We start from the raw sequence: 23,077 nt of genomic DNA, 5'->3' as shown, positions 1-23,077 counted from the left end.
CCTGCCCTCCCTGAAGTTCCAAAGACATACTTCCAAGTGCATCCATTTGGATGTCTCATAGGAAAATTAAAATTAACCTGTCCCAAGCAGAACTCTTGGTTCTCTCTCCCCTTCTTCCCAATCTGTTCTTTCCTAAGTCTTCATTTTCCTCAGTAAGCATCATTGCCAACCATTCAGCCCAAAAGCCATGCAGTGATTTCAGATTCCTCTCTTTCCCTCACTCCTCATAACTAGTGCACCAGCCTGTTGGTTCTGCCCCCAAAATATATCCTTAATCTATTTACTATTGGGACTGCTACAATAGCTTCATTCTTGCCTCCTACCACCTAATTCTGCGTGTGGTGGTAGCAAGAGTGTAAATCAGATGATATCATACGACCACTTAACACTTTCCAGGGGTTACCTGTCACATTTTAAAAGATTTACTTATTTGAGAGAAAGAGAGCATGAGTTGGGGGTAGGGCAGAGGGCGAGGGAGAGAACCTCCAGTAGATTTCCTGCTGAGCGTGGGGCCAGAGGTGACACTAGATCTCACAACCTGAGATCATGACCTGAACCAAAATCTAGAGTCAGATGCTTAACTGACTGAGCCACTGAGGCACCCCTACCTATCCTATCACCCCTAAAATCCCCACTGCCTACCTTGAACTATAAAATCCTATATTATCTTGTCCCTTTCTCCTCCAACCTCATCTCTACCACCTTCCCTGTCTCTCATTACATTACAGATACATTGACCTTCTCCCCACCCTACTCAATCCTGCCTTTTTAAAAACCTAATTATTTATATTCTAAAGATACAAAAAAAGTACAGAGAATATTATAGAAAATCATGTGTCCACTACTTAGATCTAACACATTAATATCTAGTCACATTTGTCCATTAAAATACCGTAGTTCTCGGGGATCCCTGGTGGCTCAGCAGTTTGGCGCCTGCCTTTGGCCCAGGCCCCGATCCTGGAGTCCTGGGATCGAGTCCCACGTCGGGCTCCCGGCATGGAGCCTGCTTCTCCCTCCCCCTGTGTCTCTGCCTCTATCTCTGTCTCTCTATCATAAATAAATAAATAAATACATCTTAAAAATAATAAAATACCATTGTTCTCTTAATCTCTATTACCTGGGAAAATGCTCAGCACAAAATAGGTGCTAATCAATCAATGTTGATGTTCACTATGCTTATCAATGTTCACTATGCTAATATCTGAAATTTTCATTCATTCATTTACTGGCTATATACTTCCGTGTGTGAATATACCATAATTTATTTATCCATCTCTCCACTTTTGAACATTTAGGCTGTTTCTGATATTTTATCCTTATAATAGTATTGCAATGAACATCAGCAACATAGTGGTTAAGAGGTCAGATACTTTTTTTTTTTAAGATTTTATTTATTTATTCATGGAGACAGAGGCAGAGACACAAGTAGAGGGAGAAGCAGGCTGCATGCAGGGAGTCCGATGCGGGACTCGATTCCGGGACTCCAGGATCACACCCTAGCCGAAGTCAGGAGCTAAACTACTGAGCCACCCAGTGATACCCAAGGGGTCAGATTTTGGGGGTGTCTGGGTGACTTAGTCGGTTTAATGTTAGACTCTTGATTTCAGTTCAGGTCATGATCTCATGGTTGTGAGATCAATCTAGTCTGGCTTAGCGCCAGAGAGATTCTCTCTCTTCCTCTGACCCCGCCCCAATCTATAAAAAAAAAAAAAAAAAAAAAGAGGTCAGATTTTGGAGTAGACTAGTTGGGATTGAATTCTGGGCACCATAATTTATTAGTTCTGTTACTTTGGTCAAGTTATTTAAATTCTCTGTGTCTGTTTCCTGAATTATAAAATGTAAGTAATAACAGTAGCTTTCCATAGTACTGTTAGTAGGGTTAAATGAGTTGAAATATGCAAGGAACCTTAAAAAGTGCCTGACACATATCAAATTTCAACAAATATCAACTCTTATTATTAGGAATTGCTGAGTCACAGGACATGAGTATCTTCAATTTTATTAAATATTATACATTCTTCTAGGTGATGTACCAATAAACGCCTCCACCGGCAATATATAAATTCCATATTCCTAAATCCTAAAACATGGCACTAATTTAAAACTTCTGCCAATCGAATGAGTATGAAATTATATCTACATATATCTCAAGTTTACTTATTTAATTTCTACACCCAACATGGGGCTGGAACTGGCCACCCCCTAGATCAAGCACCACATGCTTTTCTGACTAAGCCAGCCAGGTGCCCCATTGTTTTAATTTGTACTTTGATAGTTACAGCGAAGCTAAACATCTTTTCATGGGTTTATTGGCCGTTCGTGTTTTTTTGTGGAGTTGGTTGTTGTTGGTGATTTTGTTTCTTTTTGGTGAGCTAGCTCTGCATATCCTTTATTTACTTTTCTACTGTATTGAACGCTTTTATCCTTTCGATTTTGGTTCGGAATGTGTTCGGAAACATATCTTTTGATGGTTTTGTTTATCTGAATACCATCTAGTTTTTGGCTGGTCTTTGTGTTGCACCTTTTTAAATATATCTTGGTAGAGAATCAACACATTTTGGTGCAGTCAAATCTAACAGTATTTTCCCACATGGTTTGTGCTTTCTGGATCCTATTTAAGAAATTCTTCCTTATCCTAGTACCAGAAAGATATCTTCCCCGAAAAAAAAAAAATATTTCGAGGCCTTTCATCCATCTGGGATTTATCTTGGGATATGGTTTAAAGTAGAAATCTAATTTTTATTTGTTTCCTATCGGGAGAAAAAAAATTTCAGCACCACTTCTTGAAGAGTTCATCCTTGCCCTACCGATTCGTAATGCCCACCGTTATAAAGCACCTTTCCACGGAGCAGGTCTTCATTTCCGCTTCCCAACCTGTGCTTCTGTTCTTTCTACTGGGGGATGCGTTCCTGTCGCGCTTCCGACCGCAGCTCAAGCGTCAGCCCCCTCATACCTAGGTTTTGTCTACAGGTACGTCAGGCCCGGTGCCTCCGCGACTCCAGAGTCCGGGAGGCTGAGGCACGTAGGAGCGCAGGGGCAGGTAACCTCCAGGCTGTTGCCAGGGCGGCCGTCGGGAAGGCCGCCGAGAGGAGGAGCGCCCTGAGTCTCAGCGACGCAATCGGGCCGGCGCCCGCGTCGCCAAGGACTGCGTCACCACGTGCGGTCGGCCGGGGGCGGGGCCAGGGCTGAATCACGTGGCTTGGTTGCCTACGCGCTGCTGGGCCGTGGGAAGATGGCGGACGGAAAGGGAGACGCCGCCGTCGCCGCCGGGGCCGGGGCTGAGGCTCCGGCGGGAACGGGAGCCGGAGACGGACCCGAGACTGAGTCCATGGCTCGGGGTCATCGCCCTGCTTCTCCGGCGCCGGGAGCCCCGGGACTGCGACCGTGTCTGTGGCAGCTGGAGACAGAGCTGAGGGAGCAGGAGGTGTCGGAGGTCTCATCTTTGAACTACTGCCGGAGCTTCTGCCAGGTGAGGGGCTGACTGGGGGGCTGAGGGCGGCGGGGCGGGGAGGCCAGGGGGAGAGGCCCCGGATCCGTTGCCGCAGCCGGGGCCGGACTGAAAGGCGCCACCTCCGTGTCTCGCCGCGCCCCCGGGGCCGGGCAGGCCCAGCTCGGGAAGCTCGACCGCTGGCCCCCCTTCTCCACTGCCCGACTTTGGCCACCGCCTGGGCGGGTTGCGCTGGGCCAGACTGAGAGCCTGGAGGGCGCCGGCGGCTCCCGGGAAGGGCCGTGCCCTGTCGCCGTTGCCTGTCCCCCTGCCGGGTGGCTGGATCGCCATTGCCTCCTGAGAGATTGATTGCTCGTTCCTGCTGGGAGAGCCTTTTTTTTTTTTTTTTTTCTTTTCTTTCTTTCTTTCTTTCTTTTTTTTCTTTCTTTCTTTTTTTTTTTTTGAGTGCAGATCTCCAAACTGGAAAACCTGGGTTTTCCTGAAAAAATCCGGAGATATGCGTTGGGGCCAGAGACTTCTCTTTGGAGTCAACGTCATCTGGGCCCCTAAAAGGTCTGACAGTTGGCTTTGAAAGGCGTCTAGGGCTTCTCACTAGGGATTGTGGAGCCCATTGGTCGTTTGGTTTTGTCTTTTTTCTTATTTTATTTTTTTTTTCGAGGGCGGGGGGGAGACTGTTAAGCTGTTCTTTTCGCCTCTTCTGTATTCCTCTGAGGATTGTGCTACCAGGAATGAGGCTAGCGAGCCTTGTAGTGGCTATTAACGGTCTTTGAGTAGAAGAGGATTGAGGGAGATGTGGAGTGTGGTCTCAGTGGTCCCTCTTGGCAGTGGTGTCACCATTTCCATGCTACGGTGGGTCCTAACCTGTGATTACATATTTATTGGTATGTTTAGTTTAGTCTCCATGGTTACCTCGAGATTTTTTTTTCTCTCTCTGAATTTAAAGATATGCCATTATTGCTTATACTTAGGCTGTTCGTTCTATCAGGTTTCAGGGCCAACCCTTTGCTCCTCACCTGGTGTATCTTAGAGAATGCAAAATAATAGTAGTATGTTGGTACTCGGACTCTTGATGAGTAGTTGAGTGTGCCGAATAAATTGCAGTGTTCCAAAGTTGTAATTTTAGGGGACAATTTGCTCTGTTGGTCCAGTGGAAAATAAAAAAGTAGACCTGCTTGATTGCTTTTCTTCCTCTCCCTGCTGAGCCAAAGACACCTCATCTCTTCAAATGGAATTTTGTCCGTGCTAATCTTTTCTACACATTGTATTATTACAGTTTTTGTGTGTACACCCCGCAGCATTTCCCTACTAGGAAGCGCTGAGGTGTAATTATCCTTTGCTTCTTGGCTCTTAACGAACATTTGTACTTATGCACACGTTTATTCTACAAACTTCTATTGACTGCATTGGATGGTGCCAGGCACTTTACCAAGTGCTGAGGAAATAAGACAGCCCTTACCTGTGATGAGCTTACAGTTTGGAGGACATGGTAGACATAACAGTATCTCCAAAAACAGTTTTGGTAATGACTGAGATGGAGGTGTTGTAGAGACATTGGGGAGGGGAAAGCCATCATGGGACAGCCTAATGGGAACAATTACTAGTAAAAATAAATTAAAACTTTAACTGTGGATTGTACCTAGAAGTAACTAGGAGAGGCTACTTTAGATAGAGTGGTCTAGCAAGGCCCTATGGCTGAAAGCTTAAAAATGAGTCATGGGAATGTTGGGGGAGGGGAGGGGAGCATTTCAGTGCCAAAGGTAGAGATTATGAGAAGGATTCAAGCTTTGGGAGAATGGGGAGCTAATTGGACGAGGAGGAGGAGTGAGGAGGAGGACAGGAGAAGAAATGTGGGTTTGGTGGAAGCCTTCTAAGCTTGTGTTTTCATCTTAGCTAAAAGAATGGATGTAACTAGTTAAATTGAAGCTTCTTAGAAGGTACCATATATATATTTTTTCTTTATGCCTAGTGCTTGCACTTCTCATCTCATTTTAACTGAATGTTTTAATGTCTTGAGTCTTGGTGACACCTAGAAATGTAAGGACAAAGAAGAATTTAAAAAAGAAAGTACTTTTTGTAATTTGTCTTTTCTATGAGATTTTCTTTTAGCCTAAATTTTTTTCAAAAATATTTTTTTTGACTAGTAAATGAAATAAGATGTTCCTGTGATGACAATATGTTATAATAGGAAGCACATTGGATTGGGAACGAGTTGCCCCAGTTGTGACTCTACTACTTATTAGCTAATACCCTTGGGTAAATTGTGCTTGTAGAATTTATTTTGTTTTCTGGCTTTTATTTCCTTATAATGCTTTATATAAACAGTAGAATAGAAAGTTTATATACAATTCTTCACAGTATTTTTGTCACTTTTTTTCCAGTAGCCCAGATAAAATCAGGGTATCCTGTTCACCAAATACAGAAAAAAATTCCTAGTTTTATGATGAAGGAGGAACAATTTCGCCATTCAAATTTGGTTGAATAGCTCTTGGTTTCACATTTGAAAGACAGAATAAGATTTATTCATCCACTCACTGTATGTCTGACATTGCACTAAGCGCTGGTGATGGAGCATGCCCTCTAGGAACACTTAATATGTAAAGATAGGTAACCTGACTTGTGCTCTCTGGGATATTGAACTGCCACAGAAGTGTTTTTATCAGGTATTTAGTTTTTTTGTTTTTAGATTTTGTTTATTTATTTGAAAGAGAGAGGGAGTGTGAGCACAAGAAGGTGGAGGGGGAAAGAGAGAGTGATAAACAGACTCCCTGCTGAGCAGGTTGCCTGACTTGGGGCTCCATCCCAGAACCCAAGGATCATGCCCTGAGCCAAAGGCAGATGCTCAACCAACTGAGCCACCCAGGCGCCCCATCAGGTATTTAGTTAAGAAGTGTTGTTCTAGAGACTTAGATTATACCAAGTAGACAGGCTGGGACCATATTCTCTCCAGCTCTTGCAGTATGGCTCTATCTTTGGAATTGCACCAAGTCAAGAAATAAACTAACATATGAAAGGATAGAGAAGCTTGTCTCATTCTGGGCATGTTTTCAATTTTGAGAAGTTTGTGAAGATGATAAAAATGAAACTTCAGAAGTAATAGTTACTAAGAAAATGATACTTAGATCAACTTGTATTCAGTGAACATTTGTATTCAGTATTCAGTGACTATGGGATGTGGCTTTTCCCTCCTTTCCCTCAATTCCTCTTTTGAAAACATTGTCTTCCAAACCGTGTGGATAAGATTAACTCCAGAAGACATTTCTTCTTTGTTTTGTTGAAAAATTGATGGTATCCTCTCAAGTTTTTGCTATATTTTGGGAATCATGATTTCTGAAGTTTTACAACTTCAAGTTTTCTTTGCAATACAAATTTTGAAGGCTTTTATTTTATTTTTATTTTTATTTTTTTTGAAGGCTTTTAAAGTAACATTAACAAACTTTAAATTATTGGGTAATGATTATACTTTGAGAATACCAGACAAAGTAGTTTTATGAGTAAACCTTGTTTATATGAAACACTTTTAGGTTCTAGACTAATAGTGCCTTTAGATTTTTCAATGGTAAAATAAGTAATTATGGCATATATTTAAGTTTCTCCTAGATTAGTGATTGAATACAAAGGATCTAAGCAGATGGGCATACTGGCTTCATCATTTAAACTAGAAATATAACTTTGGAATGTACTTTCCTTTAACCCTTAGTTTTCTCATTGGCAAATGGAATACTAATAGTACTTACTATTTCCATGTGAATGTATTATTGTATGGACTAAATAATCTGTAAAAAAAAGTGTTCCCAGAATTGTCTGAGTTACCCAGATTTCTTAGCCTTAGAATAAAAAGTCTTCACCACCTTACCCCTAGTTTACTTATCAGCTCCTACCTTAGCCAATCCTGTCGCATAATCCTACTCTTATTTAGGAGTACTATACTTGGAGTTCTTGAACCAAATGTGATCTCAGTTACCCCTGTGATTAAAATTTTGCCTGTACATTTCCAAGCGCATTATTTTGGGTAAGGTGATCGTAATTTTCACTTAATTCTTCAAGATCCAAGACACATATTAAGCTATCAGTAAATATTAAGCTATTAATATCACTAAATATTAAGTAAATATTAATACTGATATTACTTATCAGTAAATATTAAGCATATTAAGCTATCAGTAAATATTTACCAAATGATTGATCTCCAGAAGGATAGAATTCCTACTTTTACAAGATCTCAGGTCATTAAGCATTATCTTCCCTTTCTTTTCCCTTTTTCTCTCATTTTCATTTATGTATGTACGTATGTATGCATGTATATATGTGAGAAAGAGCAAGCGAGGGAGCATGCCGGTGCACACAAGCACAGAGTGAGAGGGAGAAGCAGACTCCCTGCTGAGCAGAGAGCCTGATGCAAGGGTTCAATCCCAGGATCTTGGGGTCACGACCTGACCTGAGCTGAAGGCAGACACTCAACTGACTGAGTCACCTAGGCTCCCCTCTCAATTTCTCTATGGCAAATTCCTTGTCTAGGGCCCACTGGAAACACCGCCTCCCCTGTGAAGCCTTCTCTGAATTCACTAGATAGATTTCCTCTTAAATGTTTGTATTCTTTTGACACTTTGTACATACCTGTGCTTTTAATTCTTGTTTTTCTTGCTGTCACTGTTTTAGTTCAGGCTTCATAATGTCCTATTGCAGCAATGTCTTCACTAATCTCTTGCTCTCTGACTGGATTTATCTACAGTCCATTTTGGTATTCTAAATTATAAATATAATCTCATTAGTCATTTTATTTCTTAAAATTCTTAAATGATTTCTTACCCCAAAGACAAGATAAAATTCAGACTTATTAGCCTAGCCTGGCAGACAAAGCCTCTTAGAATCTGGATACTGCCTCCCCTTTTCCCAGCTCCTAGCTCCCAGCTTTCCAGCTTCTTTTTTGATAGGTGAGTGTGTGTGGGTCTACCTTCATTACAGTATCCATCTCAGTTTGCCTGATTAACCTCAGGGTCCTTCCTTCTCCATCTGCCTTTAAGACCTTTAAGACCAGGTTCACATATTAAAGTCTTTCAGAAGTGTTTTCTGATCTTAGCAGACAGAATGAGGTGATTCTTTCACTTAACGTCCTCTAGTAGCATCTTTTACATAAGTGTGGTACTTGAAGAGTTGTTTCTATGTTTGTCTCTTGTATTGACTAGTAAACCAACATGAGCAGGGGTCTTGTTTAGTCTTTTTTGTATGCTTGGTACCTAGCAATTAATATAATGCCTGGCAAACAAAACTAATTTGTTGAATGAATTATATTGTAGAACTTCATGATACACTCAAGAGGTGAGTACTTCAAAAGGAACACTTGTTGTAAAATCTGATATATTAAAAAGCAACTTTATCATAAGAAATAACTGTAAAGGAATAGGATAGGACACTGCTAATTTTTTAAAGACATAACATGTCAACTTAGCCTAAATTAATATAATATTGTACAGATTTACATGTGTGGAATGAGGAGTAATGGTTGTTGAAGGGAGAAAATTGGAGGCATTATATTATTGAGGAAGAGTTAGCAGCCTAATAAGACAACAGTTTGGGGATGCCTGGATGTCTCAGCGATTGAGTATCTGCCTTCGGCTCAGGATGTGATCCTCAGGTCCGGGGATCGACTCCTGCATCGGGCTCCCTGAGGAGAGCCAACTTCTCCCTTTGCTTATTTCTCTGCCTCTTTGTCTCTGAGGAATAAATAAATAAAATCTTAAAAAAAAAAAAACAAGACAGTAGTTTGAAGATGTTGAGATGGAGAGGATCGGTCTTCCTGACTCCTTGAGATTGGTGGCCATGAAACCTCTTGAGCTCTTGAATTCTTTATTTTATTTTATTTTTTTTTTGAATTCTTTATTTTAAAGGATTTTTAATACTTTATTTTTTCTTTTTTGTGCTTCCTTCTCTTGGGAGATATCTAAATAGAAACTAGATGACAGGCAGTTATAATGGCAAAAGCTAGCATTGCACTACATACGACCAAAATGTGATTATAAATGTGACTTGTGAAGCAATGGGAACTTTGGATGCTGTCATTTAGTTGGTACCAGCCAGGGATCCCTGGGTGGCGCAGCGGTTTGGCGCCTGCCTTTGGCCCAGGGCGCGATCCTGGAGACCCGGGATCGAATCCCACATCGGGCTCCCGGTGCATGGAGCCTGCTTCTCCCTCGGCCTGTGTCTCTGCCTCTCTCTCTCTCTCTGTGACTATCATAAATAAATAAAAAAAAATTGAAAAAAAAAATATATTTAGTTGGTACCAGCCAGTCTCTTTTATATTAGTAGTTTCTTTTTTTTTTTTTTTAAAGATATTATTTATTTATTCATGAGAGAGAGAGAGGCAGAGACAAAGGCAGAGGGAGAAGCAGGCTCCATGCAGGGAGCCTGACGTGGGGGACTCGATCCCAGGTCTCCAGGATCAGGCCCTGAGCTGAAGGCGGTGCTAAACCGCTGAGCCACCCGGGCTGCCCTATATTTGTAGTTTCTGTGTCTACCTATGGATCACACTCTTCCCAACAATGTTAATAAGTCTAATAGAAAACATTTATTTCAAGCCTACAAAGGCATTGGTAAACTAAAGTGTGTTTTGGTTTTCACTTAGTTCTAAACACCTGTTACCTCTCCAGGAGGCCTTCCCTTGACTGTCTTTATTTAAAACAACGCTTCTTCATCTTCCATCTCCTTAACACTGCTTTCCATTTCTTTAAGTCACCGACTATTATCTGATGTCTATGAGAAATATATCTATTTGTCTCTCTCTGCATCTGTAATGTAAGTATCATGAGAGTGTTGACTATTTTGTTTACCCAGTGCCTATAAATATGTCCCTGTCACTTAATGGGTACTCAGTCAATATTTGTTGATCTTTTATCTCCTCCCTTCCTTAAATCACAGACTAGACCTTGAGAGTAGCAATTCTTACCTGTGTTTCTTAAGAAATAGGGACATTTTTTGGTCAGCGAGTTTATGCTGCTTCCCAGCAGGGATCCATCCGGTCTTATTGTTCTTTGTATCTTGATTACTAAAGAGTAGAACTTAATTTTATTTATGCTTTTTAAGAATTTCTTTGGTTGTCCATATTCCACAATATTTAAAGTAAAGATTTTTCTTTTTTATAACAGGGTTTGCTTAGCCAGATTGAAACATTTATTTTGGATATGATTGACATCAAACTGGAAAACTTGAACATAGATAAGGGATTGAGCAAGATGGTGTAAAATATACAGATTCCTAAAATTTTCTTTGTTCACTAAAGCCAACATAAACTGTTATATGAAAATTAGAGGGACTATATATTTACTTATCAATCCTTTTTTATGTGCCAAGCACTCAGGTAGATGGTGTTATTTTCATTTAACAGCTAGAAAACTGAGGCTCAGGGAAATTAAATAACTTTCCCAGGGTCACACAACTAGCAAGCTCTGGCGGTCTTCAGACTCCTAAGTCCATGCTCTTTTTCCTATATCAGCATTCCTAAACTGTTTTGTTCCATGAGTTATATGTATTAGTAAGTACTTCTTGAACTAAGGATTCTGTGCTCCTGTAAATTGGGATAATGTTGGGATAAATTTTTTTTTAATGTGTCGTCTTGTATACTTTGAGATGCATTGTGAGTCTCCTAGAGAGACATTAAGTGTTGTGCAACATTTGCCAAACAGCAGGTCCAGAACGTTTCCCCATGTTCTAAACCTGATATCACCCCCAAATCACATGGTTGTTTTATTTATTTATTTTTTTCATTCTAGTAAAGCGAATCACTGGGGAAGAGTGGATTGCTTTGTGTCTGCATACTACTGAATTTTGATTCCCCAGTTTCAGCCTAAAACATGACTGTGAGCTTTTTATGAAAAGAATTCCCCTCCAAAGTTTTTGCAGGTTTTGAATTATACTTACTGTCCCATATGAAAAATATTTCAATGTATTGTGATTTTTTTGGAAATTGAGATTGAATTCTATTTCAGACATATCTTGAGTTCAAGGTTATTCACTTAGTTTTACCTGTATTTTTGCAATATAGCTAGCTTGGGAACTACGAATATTTGTCTATTTCTTCTCACTTTTGGGCTGTCTGAATTCTTTAATATTTTTTTAATGCCTTCTCCTTTTTGGGGAACTCTATTAGCTTATTGTGCTGACATTTGATTACATAGTATTTTTACTCCCAAGGAAATAGACTGTGTCACATTAGCCAACCAATAATGCCTCTTTAATATGGACACATGTAGGAATTATTACCAGATATGATAGATTAAATGGCCTAGCTTGGAAATTGCATTTTTTTGATATATGGTTGTATAAAATAGGCGTATTTTTAATTTTGGTTTCATTTTCTTTAATTGCTTTTTTTAATATATGTACTTGAAATACATAAGGTATCTTAAAATAATAAAACTAAATATATACATTTAAAAATTTTTGTGACTCTTACCTAATATGTACTCATTCTAAAAGCTTACAACAAGATGTATAGATGCAGAAAGTGAAACCACCATGTATTCCCATTGTTAATAGCTTGGTGTATAACTGTGATTTTTTGGAAAAATATGTATACAGTATGTGTGTATAATATAAGTATTACATAAATTTTAAAATTTAAAAATTTGAGTATAGTTGACACAAAATGTTACGTTAGTTTCAGATGTACAAGTAGTGATTCAGTTTCTCTGTATGCTATGCTATGCTCACCACAATTGTAGCTACCATCTGTCACCATATAAGCTATAACAGTGTCACTGACTATATTCCCTGTGTAGTGCCTTTTATTCTTGTGACTTACCGTTCTGTAACTGGAAGCCTGTATCTTCTACTCACCCTCACCCTTTTTTTCCATCATGCTATCCCCCTTCCCTCTGGCAGCCACCTGCTTGTTCTCTGTATTTATGGATCTGATTCTGCTTTTTATTTGTTTTGTTTTTTAGAATCCACATATGAGTGAAATCCTATGGTATTTGTGTTTCTCAGTCTCTATTTCACTTATTAGCATAGTACCTTCTAGGTCCAACCATGTTGTTGCAGATAGCAAGAGCTTATCTCTTTTTATAGCTGTGTAATATTCCATTATATGGATAGATATGCATTTGTCTGTTAATGGACACTTCTTTATATAAAATCTTTAAGATTTTATTTATTTATTCATGAGAGACACACAGAGAGAAGCAGAGAGACAGGCAGAGGGAGAAGCAGGCTCCATGCAGGGAGCCCAATGTGGGACTGGATCCCGGAACGCCAGGATCACACTCTGAGCCAAAGGCAGACACTCAACTGCTGAGCCACCCAGGTGTCCCTGTTAATGGACACTTAAGTTGCTTCCACATATTGGTTATTGTAAATAATGCTGCAATAAGCATAGGGGTATATTTATCTTTTTGAGTTTGTGTTTTTGTTCTCTTTGGGTAGATACCCAGAAGTGGAATTATTGGGTGTTACGTATTTCTCTTTTTACTTTTTTTTTCCCCTATTTTTACTGTTTGAGGAGCCCCCATACTGTTTTCCACAGTATGGAAAAAATTGGTTGTGCCAATTTACATTATCACTGTGTACAAGTGTTTCTGTTTTTCCACATCCTCACCAACACTTGTTATTTCTTGTCTTTTTTATTTTAGCCATTCTAATAGATGTAAGGTGATACCTCCTTGTGATTTTGATTTGTTTTCCTTGATTAGAGCTGTTGAGCAATTTTTCATGTGTCTGACCATCTGTATGTTTTCTTTGGAGAAATGTCTCTTCAGGTCCTCTACCCATTTTTTAATTACATCGTTTGTATTTTTGATGTTGAGTTGTATAAGTTCTTTATATATTTGGAATATTAACCCCGTATCAGATCATCATTTGCAAATATCTTCTCCCATTCAGTAGGTTGTCTTTTTATTTTGTTGTTTCCTTTGCAGTGTAAAAGGATGTAGTACCAGTAGTTGATTTTTGCTTTCATTTCCCTTGCCGCAAGAGATATATGTAGAAAAATGTTGGTATGGCAGGTGTTAGAGAAATTAACGCCTGTGTTTTTTTCTAGGATTGTTATGGTTTCAGGCCTCATATTTAGGTCCTTAATCCATTTTGAGTTTATTTTTGTGTATAATGTTGAAGAGTGATCCGTTTTCATTCTTTTATATACAGCTGTCCAGTTTTCCCAGCACCGTTTATTGAAGAGACTGTCTGGGGATCCCTGGGTGGCTCAGCGGTTTAGCACCTGCCTTTGGCCCAGGGCGCGATCCTGGAGTCCTGGGATCGAGTCCCGCGTCAGGCTCCCAGCATGGAGCCTGCTTCTCCCTCCTCCTGTGTCTCTGCCTCTCTCTTACTATCATCAATCAATCAATCAATCAATCTTTAAAAAAAAAAAAAAGAGAGACTGTCTTTTCCCTATTGCATATTCCTGCCCCCCTTCATCATAGATTACTTGGCCACGTAAATGTGGGTTTATTTCTGGGCTCTTTATTCTGTTCCATTCATCTACATGTCTATAATTGTGCCAGCATCATACTGTTTTGATTACTACAGCTTTGTAGTATATCTTGAAATCTGGAATTACAGTATCTCCAGCTTTGTTTTTCTTTCTCACGATTGCTTAAATATTGGAATTTTTAATAGTCCAAACAATTCATGAATACATTCTAATTTTAAAAATTAGAACAATGTAAAAGAAGAGAGAATAAAAGATGAAAACTGTCACATATACCCTTATACTTCAGTTCTGTGTTTTTTTAGGTTAATGGTTTTCTTAGGTTAACAGTTTGGGAATGTATACTTACAGAATTTTTCTATGTATGTACATGTTTTTAGAAAAATAGGGTCACTTATATATTAAAGCTTAATATACCAAAGGTATCTTTCTTGTGGAAAACACATGTTTACTACTTTGAAAAAATAACTGCATAGTATTTCATTGAAAATTGTTTTGTTTTATTTTATTTTATTTTATTTTATTTTATTTTATTTTATTTTATTTTATTTTATTTTATTTTTGTTGTTTGATTTTAAATTCTGCAGGTAGCACAACCTTCAACACTGAACTGAAAATTTTTAACTTGTTGTAAAAGCCGTGCTCAATATGTATAATGTTACAGGAAGGCTTACCGAAAAAAGTAAAAGCTCTCTTTTGCCCTCAGTCCCTCCAGTCAGTCCCCAGAAGGGTTAAGTAAATCTTTTGTATATTCGTAAAAACTCAATTCTGCAATTTGATTTTAATTTATTGAGAACAGTTTTCTATATGAAAACATGTTGAGCATGTACCATAATTAAACTACTGTTGTCTTCATTATCATAAGTAAAGTTGTAGTGAGTGTCCTTAAACATTAAGAACTGGTTATTTATACCTATAGCATAAATTCTTGGAATTGAAGTTACTGTATTAAAGAGAATGTTTATTTTATTTTATTTATTTTTTTTTAATTTTTTTTTTTTTTTTTTTTTTTTTTTTTTATTTATGATAGTTACAGAGAGAGAGAGGCAGAGACACAGGCAGAGGGAGAAGCAGGCTCCATGCACCGGGAGCCCGATGTGGGATTCGATCCCGGGTCTCCAGGATCGCGCCCTGGGCCAAAGGCAGGCGCCAAACCGCTGCGCCACCCAGGGATCCCGTGAGAATGTTTATTTTAAATTTTGCTGGATACTGGCCTATAAAAAGTTTGTTTGTTTTCAAAAAATCTTTATTTATTTATTTATTTATTTATTTATTTATTTATTTATTTATTTATGATAGAGAGAGAGAGAGAGAGGGGCAGAGACACAGGAGGAGGGAGAGAAGCAGGCTCCATGCTGGGAGCCCGAGGTGGGACTCTCTCCTGGGACTCCAGGATCACGCCCTGGGCCAAAGGCAGGCGCTAAACCGCTGAGCCACCCAGGGATCCCCTATAAAAAGTTTAATATGTACTTCCTTCAGTAGTGTTTGGGAGTTCCTGTTTGTTTGTTGGGTTGTTTTTTAAAGATTTTATTTATTTATTCATGAAAGACACATAGAGAGTGGTAGAGACACAAGCAGAGAAGCAGGTTCCATGCAGGGAGCCTGATGTAGGACTCGGTCTGGGGACCACGGGATCACGTCCTGGGCTGAAGGCAGGCAATTAACCGCTAAGCCACCCAGGCATCCCTGGGAGTTTCTGTTTGACTATATTTTTGCTAACCTTGATGTTATTAAACTTTTTAATATTGGCCAGTCTGATAGTGGCAAATGATTACTCTTATACCATTTTTACTAATTTTCATTTTAACAGCATTTGCATGTTTTTTTCTTTTCTTTTTTTAGCAGTTCTTTTTTTTTTTAATTTTTATTTATTTATTTATGATAGTCACGGAGAGAGAGAGAGGCAGAGACACAGGCAGAGGGAGAAGCAGGCTCCATGCACCGGGAGCCTGACGTGGGATTCGATCCTGGATCTCCAGGATCGCGCCCTGGGCCAAAGGCAGGCGCCATACCGCTGCACCACCCAGGGATCCCTGCATGTTTTTTTCATGCATATTAGATACTTGATTTTTTTTTTCCTGTGAGGTTTGTCTTTACTTTTTCTTTAACATACCTATATTTTATTATTAATTAATTAATTTTTAACATACCTATATTTTAAAATGTTATTACTAGAAGGTCATTAAAACTCGATTGTGTCTGATCATGGAGTATGATCATTTAATCCTAAGACTGCATGCTGCTTTGAGGTTCTCAAGAAGCATAGTTAGTTGCAGCCTAACCTGAAGCCATTGTAATATATGATACAAATTCGTGATTGATTGTTGCTGTGAGAAATGTCAGTGTACTCAATTCCAACAAACATTCATGATGTTTTGCATATCAGGGCTACTAGACCTTAGGAAGACTAAGTCATAACTGGAAAGACCCTAGATAACGTCTTCTTATATTGTTATTTTTATATGTTTTCAAATAAGGTGCTACTGAATGGATGTATGACCTTGAGCCAGATCAGTTTGTTTTAGGGGCTTTAAGTGTGATTCTCCTTCAAAATTATATAATTACATTGAAAAACATTTGCTAAGGATTATTTTCTAAGTCCCCAAACATTTGTCTTGTGTATCCTTATTGAAATAAATGAATAATAAATGTTTTATTTATGCAGTACCTATGTCATAAGCAATCACAGAAAAATATAGAAGTGAGTGAAATTTTTGAAAATCATTTAAATAAAAGTGTTGATGTTATAGTTCTGCCTATAATGGGTTATTACTTACCCCTCTAGGGTAAATGCCCATCCCAGTGGAAACCACTCTACTATTTTGAACTGAAGTTATTTGTTACATTAGTTACGTTTATTATCCTTAATTGACTTTTTCCTTAAGAGTGAAATCTTTATTTCAGTGTTTAAGGGATTTAAATGAAAATGTTAAATCTAGAACAAATTATCCCATAAAGTTCTCGCAGTAAATGTGAATACCCCATCAAATTCAGTCAGTCTTGTGTTTTATTGTCTTTTGAAATGGATAACATATCCAATAGGAAGTAGATTTGACGTTAGGAGATTTTACTCTAAATCTTCATTCTAGCATTCTTGGGACCTTACATTCTGCCTTGGATCTCTATTCTTGTCTATAAAATTGGGGATAATAGCTCCCCAGTAGGTGGTTGTGAATATCAAGTGGGACAGTATAACATTGCCATTAGCATAGCTTTTGGTATCAGATACTATGCAGTGTGTCCATTTCTTTATTTCCTCTCCATTCTGAATACTGTTTTAAAGAAGTATGTCATGTAGAGCAGCTTTCCACCATTTTCCTGTCAGTATGTACAGCCCATTAAGAGAAAAAAGTTTCCTAGATCTTTATAGAGGATTTACAAATATGGTTTTAGATTCAGAGAGCCTGTGATGGAACTATGTAGATTGGAAGTGTAATTTACAGTAAATTTTTTTTTACATTGAAACAATATAGATGTTCTTTGGGATCCATATATGGTAGATACCTAAATTTGACCTGTCCCAACTAACTGATCATTCTATATAAAGGTTTTATTTTTTTTTAGATTTTTTTTTTTTTTTTTTTTTTAATTCATGAGAGACCCAAAGAAAGAGAGAGAGAGACAGACACATGCAGAGGGAGAAGCAGGCTCCATGCAGGGAGCCCGATGTGGGACTCGATCCTGGGTCTTCAGGATCATGCCCTGGGCCAAAGGCAATACTAAACCGCCACCCACCCTGGCTGCCTTATAAAGTTTTTTTAATTCATTTGACCATTGGTTTTAACTTGGTTTATTGTTTGGCACTTAAATTATGTATTTCATTTTATTGAAATCTGAACATATCAAAAGTGATTTGAATTTGTAATACATTGGATTTGAGTCCCTGGGTAAATGTGGCCGTGTTTTCATAATCCTATGTTTGAGGGAGGAACTTAGAAAGTTATCTAATTCACTCCCTTTTCAGCTTGCAACTTTTTTTTTTTTTTTTTTTTTTAAGATTTTATTTATTTGTGAGAGGCACAGAGAGAGGCAGATACACAGGCGGAGAGAGAAGCAGGCTCCCTCCTGGGAGCCTGATGCGGGACTTGATCCCAGGAGTCCGGGATCACGACTTGATCAACCAATGAGCTACCCAGGCATCCCTAAAAAAAAGCTTACAAACTTTTAAGGGGGGAACTCCTGATCCCTGGGTGGCGCAGCGATTTAGCTCCTGCCTTTGGCCCAGGGCGTGATCCTGGAGACCCGGGATCGAATTCTACATCAGGCTCCTGGTGCATGGAGCCTGCTTCTCCCTCTGCCTGTGTCTTGGCTTCTCTCTCTCTCTCTCTCTCTCTGTGACTATCATAAATAAAAAAAAAAAAAATTTAAGGGGGGAACTCCTTCTCAGTCTGGGATGTAGATTGAGGATCAAGAATACGCAATAATATTAAATAAAATTCTGAACATTGACATATCTATTTACCCATCAAACAAAATTAATGACTAGTGTATCATTAATCTGATGTGAATACCCATCTAAAAAATAGAATCTAAGTATTTCCTTTAAAAAATTCCCAGAAGTTCAGTTTGGTCAACATTATGCTGCTCTCCTTTACAGAATTTGAAAGAAGCAGTGAGAATTTGGAACCAAATCTACTTGGTTGAATTTTTTAATTTTTATTTGCTTGGAATTTTAAAAAGTATTTGATAGAGAATGAACAGAGGAAGGACAGAGGGGAGAGAGGGAGAAGCAGACTTCCTGCTCAGCAGGGAGCCTGACACGGGGCTCAATGCCAGGACCCTGGGATATGACCTGAAGGCAGAAGCTTAACCTACTGAGCCATGGAGATGCCCCTGAATTTTAGTATACAGTCATATTGTACTCTCATCAAAGATACATATCTGAAAAATTATCTTTTTTTTTAAAGATTTTATTTATTCATGAGAGACAGAGAGAGAGAGAGAGAGAGAGGCAGAGACACAGGCAGAGGGAGAAGCAGGCTCCATGCAGGGATCCCTACATGGGACTCGATCCTGGGTCTCCAGAATCACGCCCTGAGCCAAAGACAGGCACTTAACTGCTGAGCCACCTAGGGATCTCCCTGAAAAATTATCTTAAACTTCAAAAATAAGTTAGTGAATCCTTTAATAATAGTACAAAGCATCAAAAATAAGTAATTACAGAATACCTGCTACATTCTATGTATTATGCAGGGTTCTGGTCTATAGTGATGAAAAAAACAGATTTGATTCTTGCCCTCCTTGTTTATTGTCTAGTGGAGAAGGTAAATATTAAACAATTTTTATGTTAGTTTGCTTATTGATACAATAGAATAGTAGTCAGTATTTGATGATCTTCTGTTTTTATCCACCTTCCAATTAGTTTGTCCTTTGGTAAGAGAAGTGTAAGAGAAACAATTCCATGCTTAATTATTACATAATTATTTTTAGGTCTAATATGAATGGTTTTGAATAAACATTATTGTTTTTTTCCAACTTGTGTAGATTATAAGGAATGATTTTCTTTTCATTATTGAGATTTTTAATTATTCATGAGAGATAGGCAGAGACACAGGCAGAGGGAGAATCATTCTCCCACAGGGGAGCCTGATGTGGGACTCGATCCCAGGACCCTGAGATCATGACCTGAGTCAAAGGTAGACACTCAACCATTGAGCCAACCAGGTGCCCCAAGAAATGATTTTCCATGCCACTTATCTGTAGTCAGCTTCATTGATATTGGTTGTCAAACTAAAAAATTGAGGCAAGTGTATGGTTAAGAAGGGAAGACCTTACTAATATGAGGGAGAGTAGGATTGGCAGAAATCTATATTTTAGGTTTGGAAATGCCAAAAATAAGTACCCCTTTGAACATCCCAAAACCATAAGACATTTGAGCCCTGGAGATTATTACAAAGAATTAGAAAGCTTGTACGAAATTATTTATAGGAATTATTTGGAGGTGGGGAATGGGACTGGAATTAGATGGAATACAAGTATGATTTTTCCCTTCTTTATTGCATGCAAAATTTTAAAGTGGTGGGATTGTAGGTGAATTTTACTTTTTTGTTGTGTTTTAGTAGTTTTTGGAATAAAACTTAAGCAGATGATAAGTTAGGGCTATATGTATTAGTATGAAACGATATCCAAGATGTCTTTTTTTTTCCTAAGAAAAAAATCATATTATCCTCTTTTATAAAGAAGTGATGTATGAAGAAGTTTTGAAAGAATTACTAAAATGTTATGTGTTGCATGAATTAGTGGGACATCACTTTGTTTCTTGTGTTTTTATATGGTTTGTACTTAATCTGTTACCCTTTTATTTTTATTTTATTTTTAAAAATATTTCATTTTTAAGTAATCTCTACATCCACCATGGGGCGCAGACTTAAGAACCCAAGATCAAGAGTTGCATTCTCCACCAACTGAGCCAGCCAGGTGCTCCACCTGTTACCCTTTTAAATTAGTTTTCATTTTATCAGCTGTTGTTTCAGTACTTGTCTTTGCTTCTCTCCATTCTCTCTGTGTCCTAGCCCCCTTGTGTCTTTTTTTCCTTTTACTCCCTTACTTGAGATCTGAAGGAATACCCTCTGGTAGCTTCCTGAGATCTTTCCTGTCTCTTGTTTGTGTTAGGCTGGGTGTAAGAATCTAGGTTTAAAATCAGTTTTGCTTAGAACTTTGAAGCATATGTTACAAGTCAGATATCTCCAACATACAAAGCAGTAAAGAATGTATAAAATAAACATGACCTGGGGATCCCTGGGTGGCTCAGCGGTTTAACGCCTGCCTTTGGCCCAGGGCGCGATCCTGGAGTCCCAGGATCGAGTCCCACGTCGGGCTCCCGGCATGGAGCCTGCTTCTCCCTCCTCCTGTGTCTCTGCCTCTCTCTCTCTCTCTCTATCAGGAATAAATAAATAAATAAATCTTAAAAAAAAAAAAATCACCTAACAAATAAGATGATTGAATGTACCCTTTCACAAATTCTTTTACCTCCACCACCATCCTGATTTTGGTATTTAATCATTCTCCTGCATCACTTTACTTAATATTTGTGCATTTTAATACAGTCTATAGTATTATTTTATGTGTTTTCAGCTTTACTTAAATAGTGTACTGTATGTATTCTTCTGAAGCTTTTTAAATTCAATGTAATGGAAAAATAAATTCAACATAACATTTCTAAGATTTGTCTATATTGCTATGAATAGCTTTGGTACATTCATTTTCAGTGACGTAGTGTTTTATGTGCATATGTTATAATTCATTTGTTATTGTTAATGGATTTAGAAGCATTTATTAACTTTAGAAGTTTAATAGTTGATGTATATTTTGTTTATTTAGTTAAGTTATTAATATATATGCTTAGAAGCATATATTAACTGTTGGAATAGACATCTTTCCAGTATATCTTGATACATGGGTACAAGAATTTCTTGAGGATGTATACTTAAAGTGGAGCTGCTAGGTACATATATAGGCCTGCCTTCAACTATAATAAATACTGCCGGGTTACTCTCCAAAGTATCTATAGCAGTTTATTTCAGTTTTCAGTGTATGGAAGTTAATGTCGCACATTCTTGCCAATACTCCATGTACTTAAATTTTAGCTATTCTCATTGGACGTGGTATCTCATTTTGGTTTTAATTTGTTTTTGTTTTCATATTTCCTCTTCTGTGAATTGCTTTTTCTTATTTTTTGCTCATTTTTTAGTTGGGTTATTTGTCATTTCATTTTTTTAATTTAGATTTAGATTGTTATTTATTTTTATTTTGGATTTTATTTTTAAGTAATCTCCACACCCAACATGGATCTTGAACTCACAACTCTACGATCAAGTTTTGCATACTCTACTGACTGAACTGGTCAGGCACCCCTTATTTGTCTTTTTCTTTTTTTTCCTAAGATTTTATTTATTTATTTATTTGTGATAGACACAGAGAGAAAGGTGCAGAGACACAGGCAGAGGGAGAAGCAGGCTCCATCCCGGGAGCCTGACATGGGACTCGATCCCAGGACCCCAGGATTGCGCCCTGGGCCAAAGGCAGGCACTAAACCGCTGAGCCACCCAGGGATCCCCTGTCTTTTTCTTTATAGTTTTTTGTTGTTGTTGTTTTCTTGGTTTTTTTTTTTTTTTTTTTTTTAGATTTTATTTATTTATTTGAGAGAGAACACACATGAGCACCGGAAGGAGAGGGTCAAGCAGACTCCATGCTGAGCACACAGCCCAATGCAGGGCTTGATCTCACAACCCTGAGATCATGATCTAAGCTGAAATCAGTCAGCCACTTAACCAACTGAGCCACCCAGGCTCTGCAACTTTTTCTTTACAGTTTTTTATGAAATTATGTATGCTAGACATGAATCTTTGCAGGTCATGTATCTTAGAATTTTCTTCTCTCCAGCTTATCTTTCATTTTTTGTGTTATCTTTCTGCACAGTTTTATTTTTTGCAATGTAAATTATAAATCTGGCAATTGAAACATGATGTGTACTTTTGACCCATGTGTCTTTTTTTTTTTTTTTTTTTTGGTGTGCCTGATTGCCTCAGTTGATTGAGTGTCCCACTCTTGATCTCAGGATTATGAGTTCAATATTTTATTTATTTATTTATTTATTTATTTATTTATTTATTTATTTATTTATTTATGACAGTCACACACAGAGAGAGAGAGAGAGAGGCAGAGACACAGACAGAGGGAGAAGCAGGCTCCATGCACCGAGAGCCTGACGTGGGATTCGATCCCGGGTCCCCAGGATCGCGCCCTGGGCCAAAGGCAGGCGCCAAACCGCTGCGCCACCCAGGGATCCCAGGATTATGAGTTCAAAGCCCCACTTAAGCTTCCTTTAAAAGAAAGCTTCACGCCCAACGTGGGGCTTGAACTCACAACCCTAGATCAAAAGTCACACATACCACTGACTGAGCCAGCCGGGTGCCCCAAGGCTGATATATTTTTTAAAACAGCTTTATTGAAGTATAATTGACTTATAGTAAACTATTTCTAGTTAAAATGTGAGATTTGATAAGCTTTGGCATATCCAAACACCCATGAAATCATCACCATAATCAAGATAATGAATATATCCATCACTCCTAGAAGTTCCTTCTCGCTTCATTGCGTTTCCTCTTTCCCTGCCATCTTTCCACCTTCACTCAACTATTGATTTACTTGTTGTCTATATAGATTAGATTGCGTTTTAAAGAATTTTATATAAATAAAACTCTGCAGTGTCTTTG

General features: G+C 38.3%; 2 protein-coding genes across 3 annotated transcripts in view; one reads left to right on the top strand and one right to left on the bottom strand.

Annotated features, from left to right (window-relative positions):
* Positions 1-3,087, bottom strand: part of PPT1 (palmitoyl-protein thioesterase 1) — a 71,706-nt gene extending 68,619 nt beyond the window's left edge. Inside the window, exon 1 of one of the 2 annotated variants that reach the window (XM_077844624.1) lies at positions 2,825-3,087. The gene's annotated coding sequence lies outside the window, so the exon portion shown is untranslated. The remainder of the gene's footprint in view (positions 1-2,824) is intronic. The other variant, XM_077844623.1, reaches the window with a different exon arrangement.
* Positions 3,088-3,198: 111 nt separating this feature from the next.
* Positions 3,199-23,077, top strand: part of RLF (RLF zinc finger) — a 91,669-nt gene continuing 71,790 nt past the window's right edge. The window contains exon 1 of the mRNA XM_077844570.1: positions 3,199-3,469. Coding sequence (XP_077700696.1) covers positions 3,233-3,469 — 237 coding nt within the window. The 5' untranslated portion in view covers positions 3,199-3,232. The remainder of the gene's footprint in view (positions 3,470-23,077) is intronic.

This window comes from Canis aureus, chromosome 13, assembly GCF_053574225.1.
Source record: "Canis aureus isolate CA01 chromosome 13, VMU_Caureus_v.1.0, whole genome shotgun sequence".
In the NCBI taxonomy this organism is placed as follows: Eukaryota; Metazoa; Chordata; class Mammalia; order Carnivora; family Canidae; genus Canis; species Canis aureus.
The sequence above is the reverse complement of the archived record's forward strand: the minus strand, read 5'-3'. Positions and strand labels throughout refer to the sequence as shown.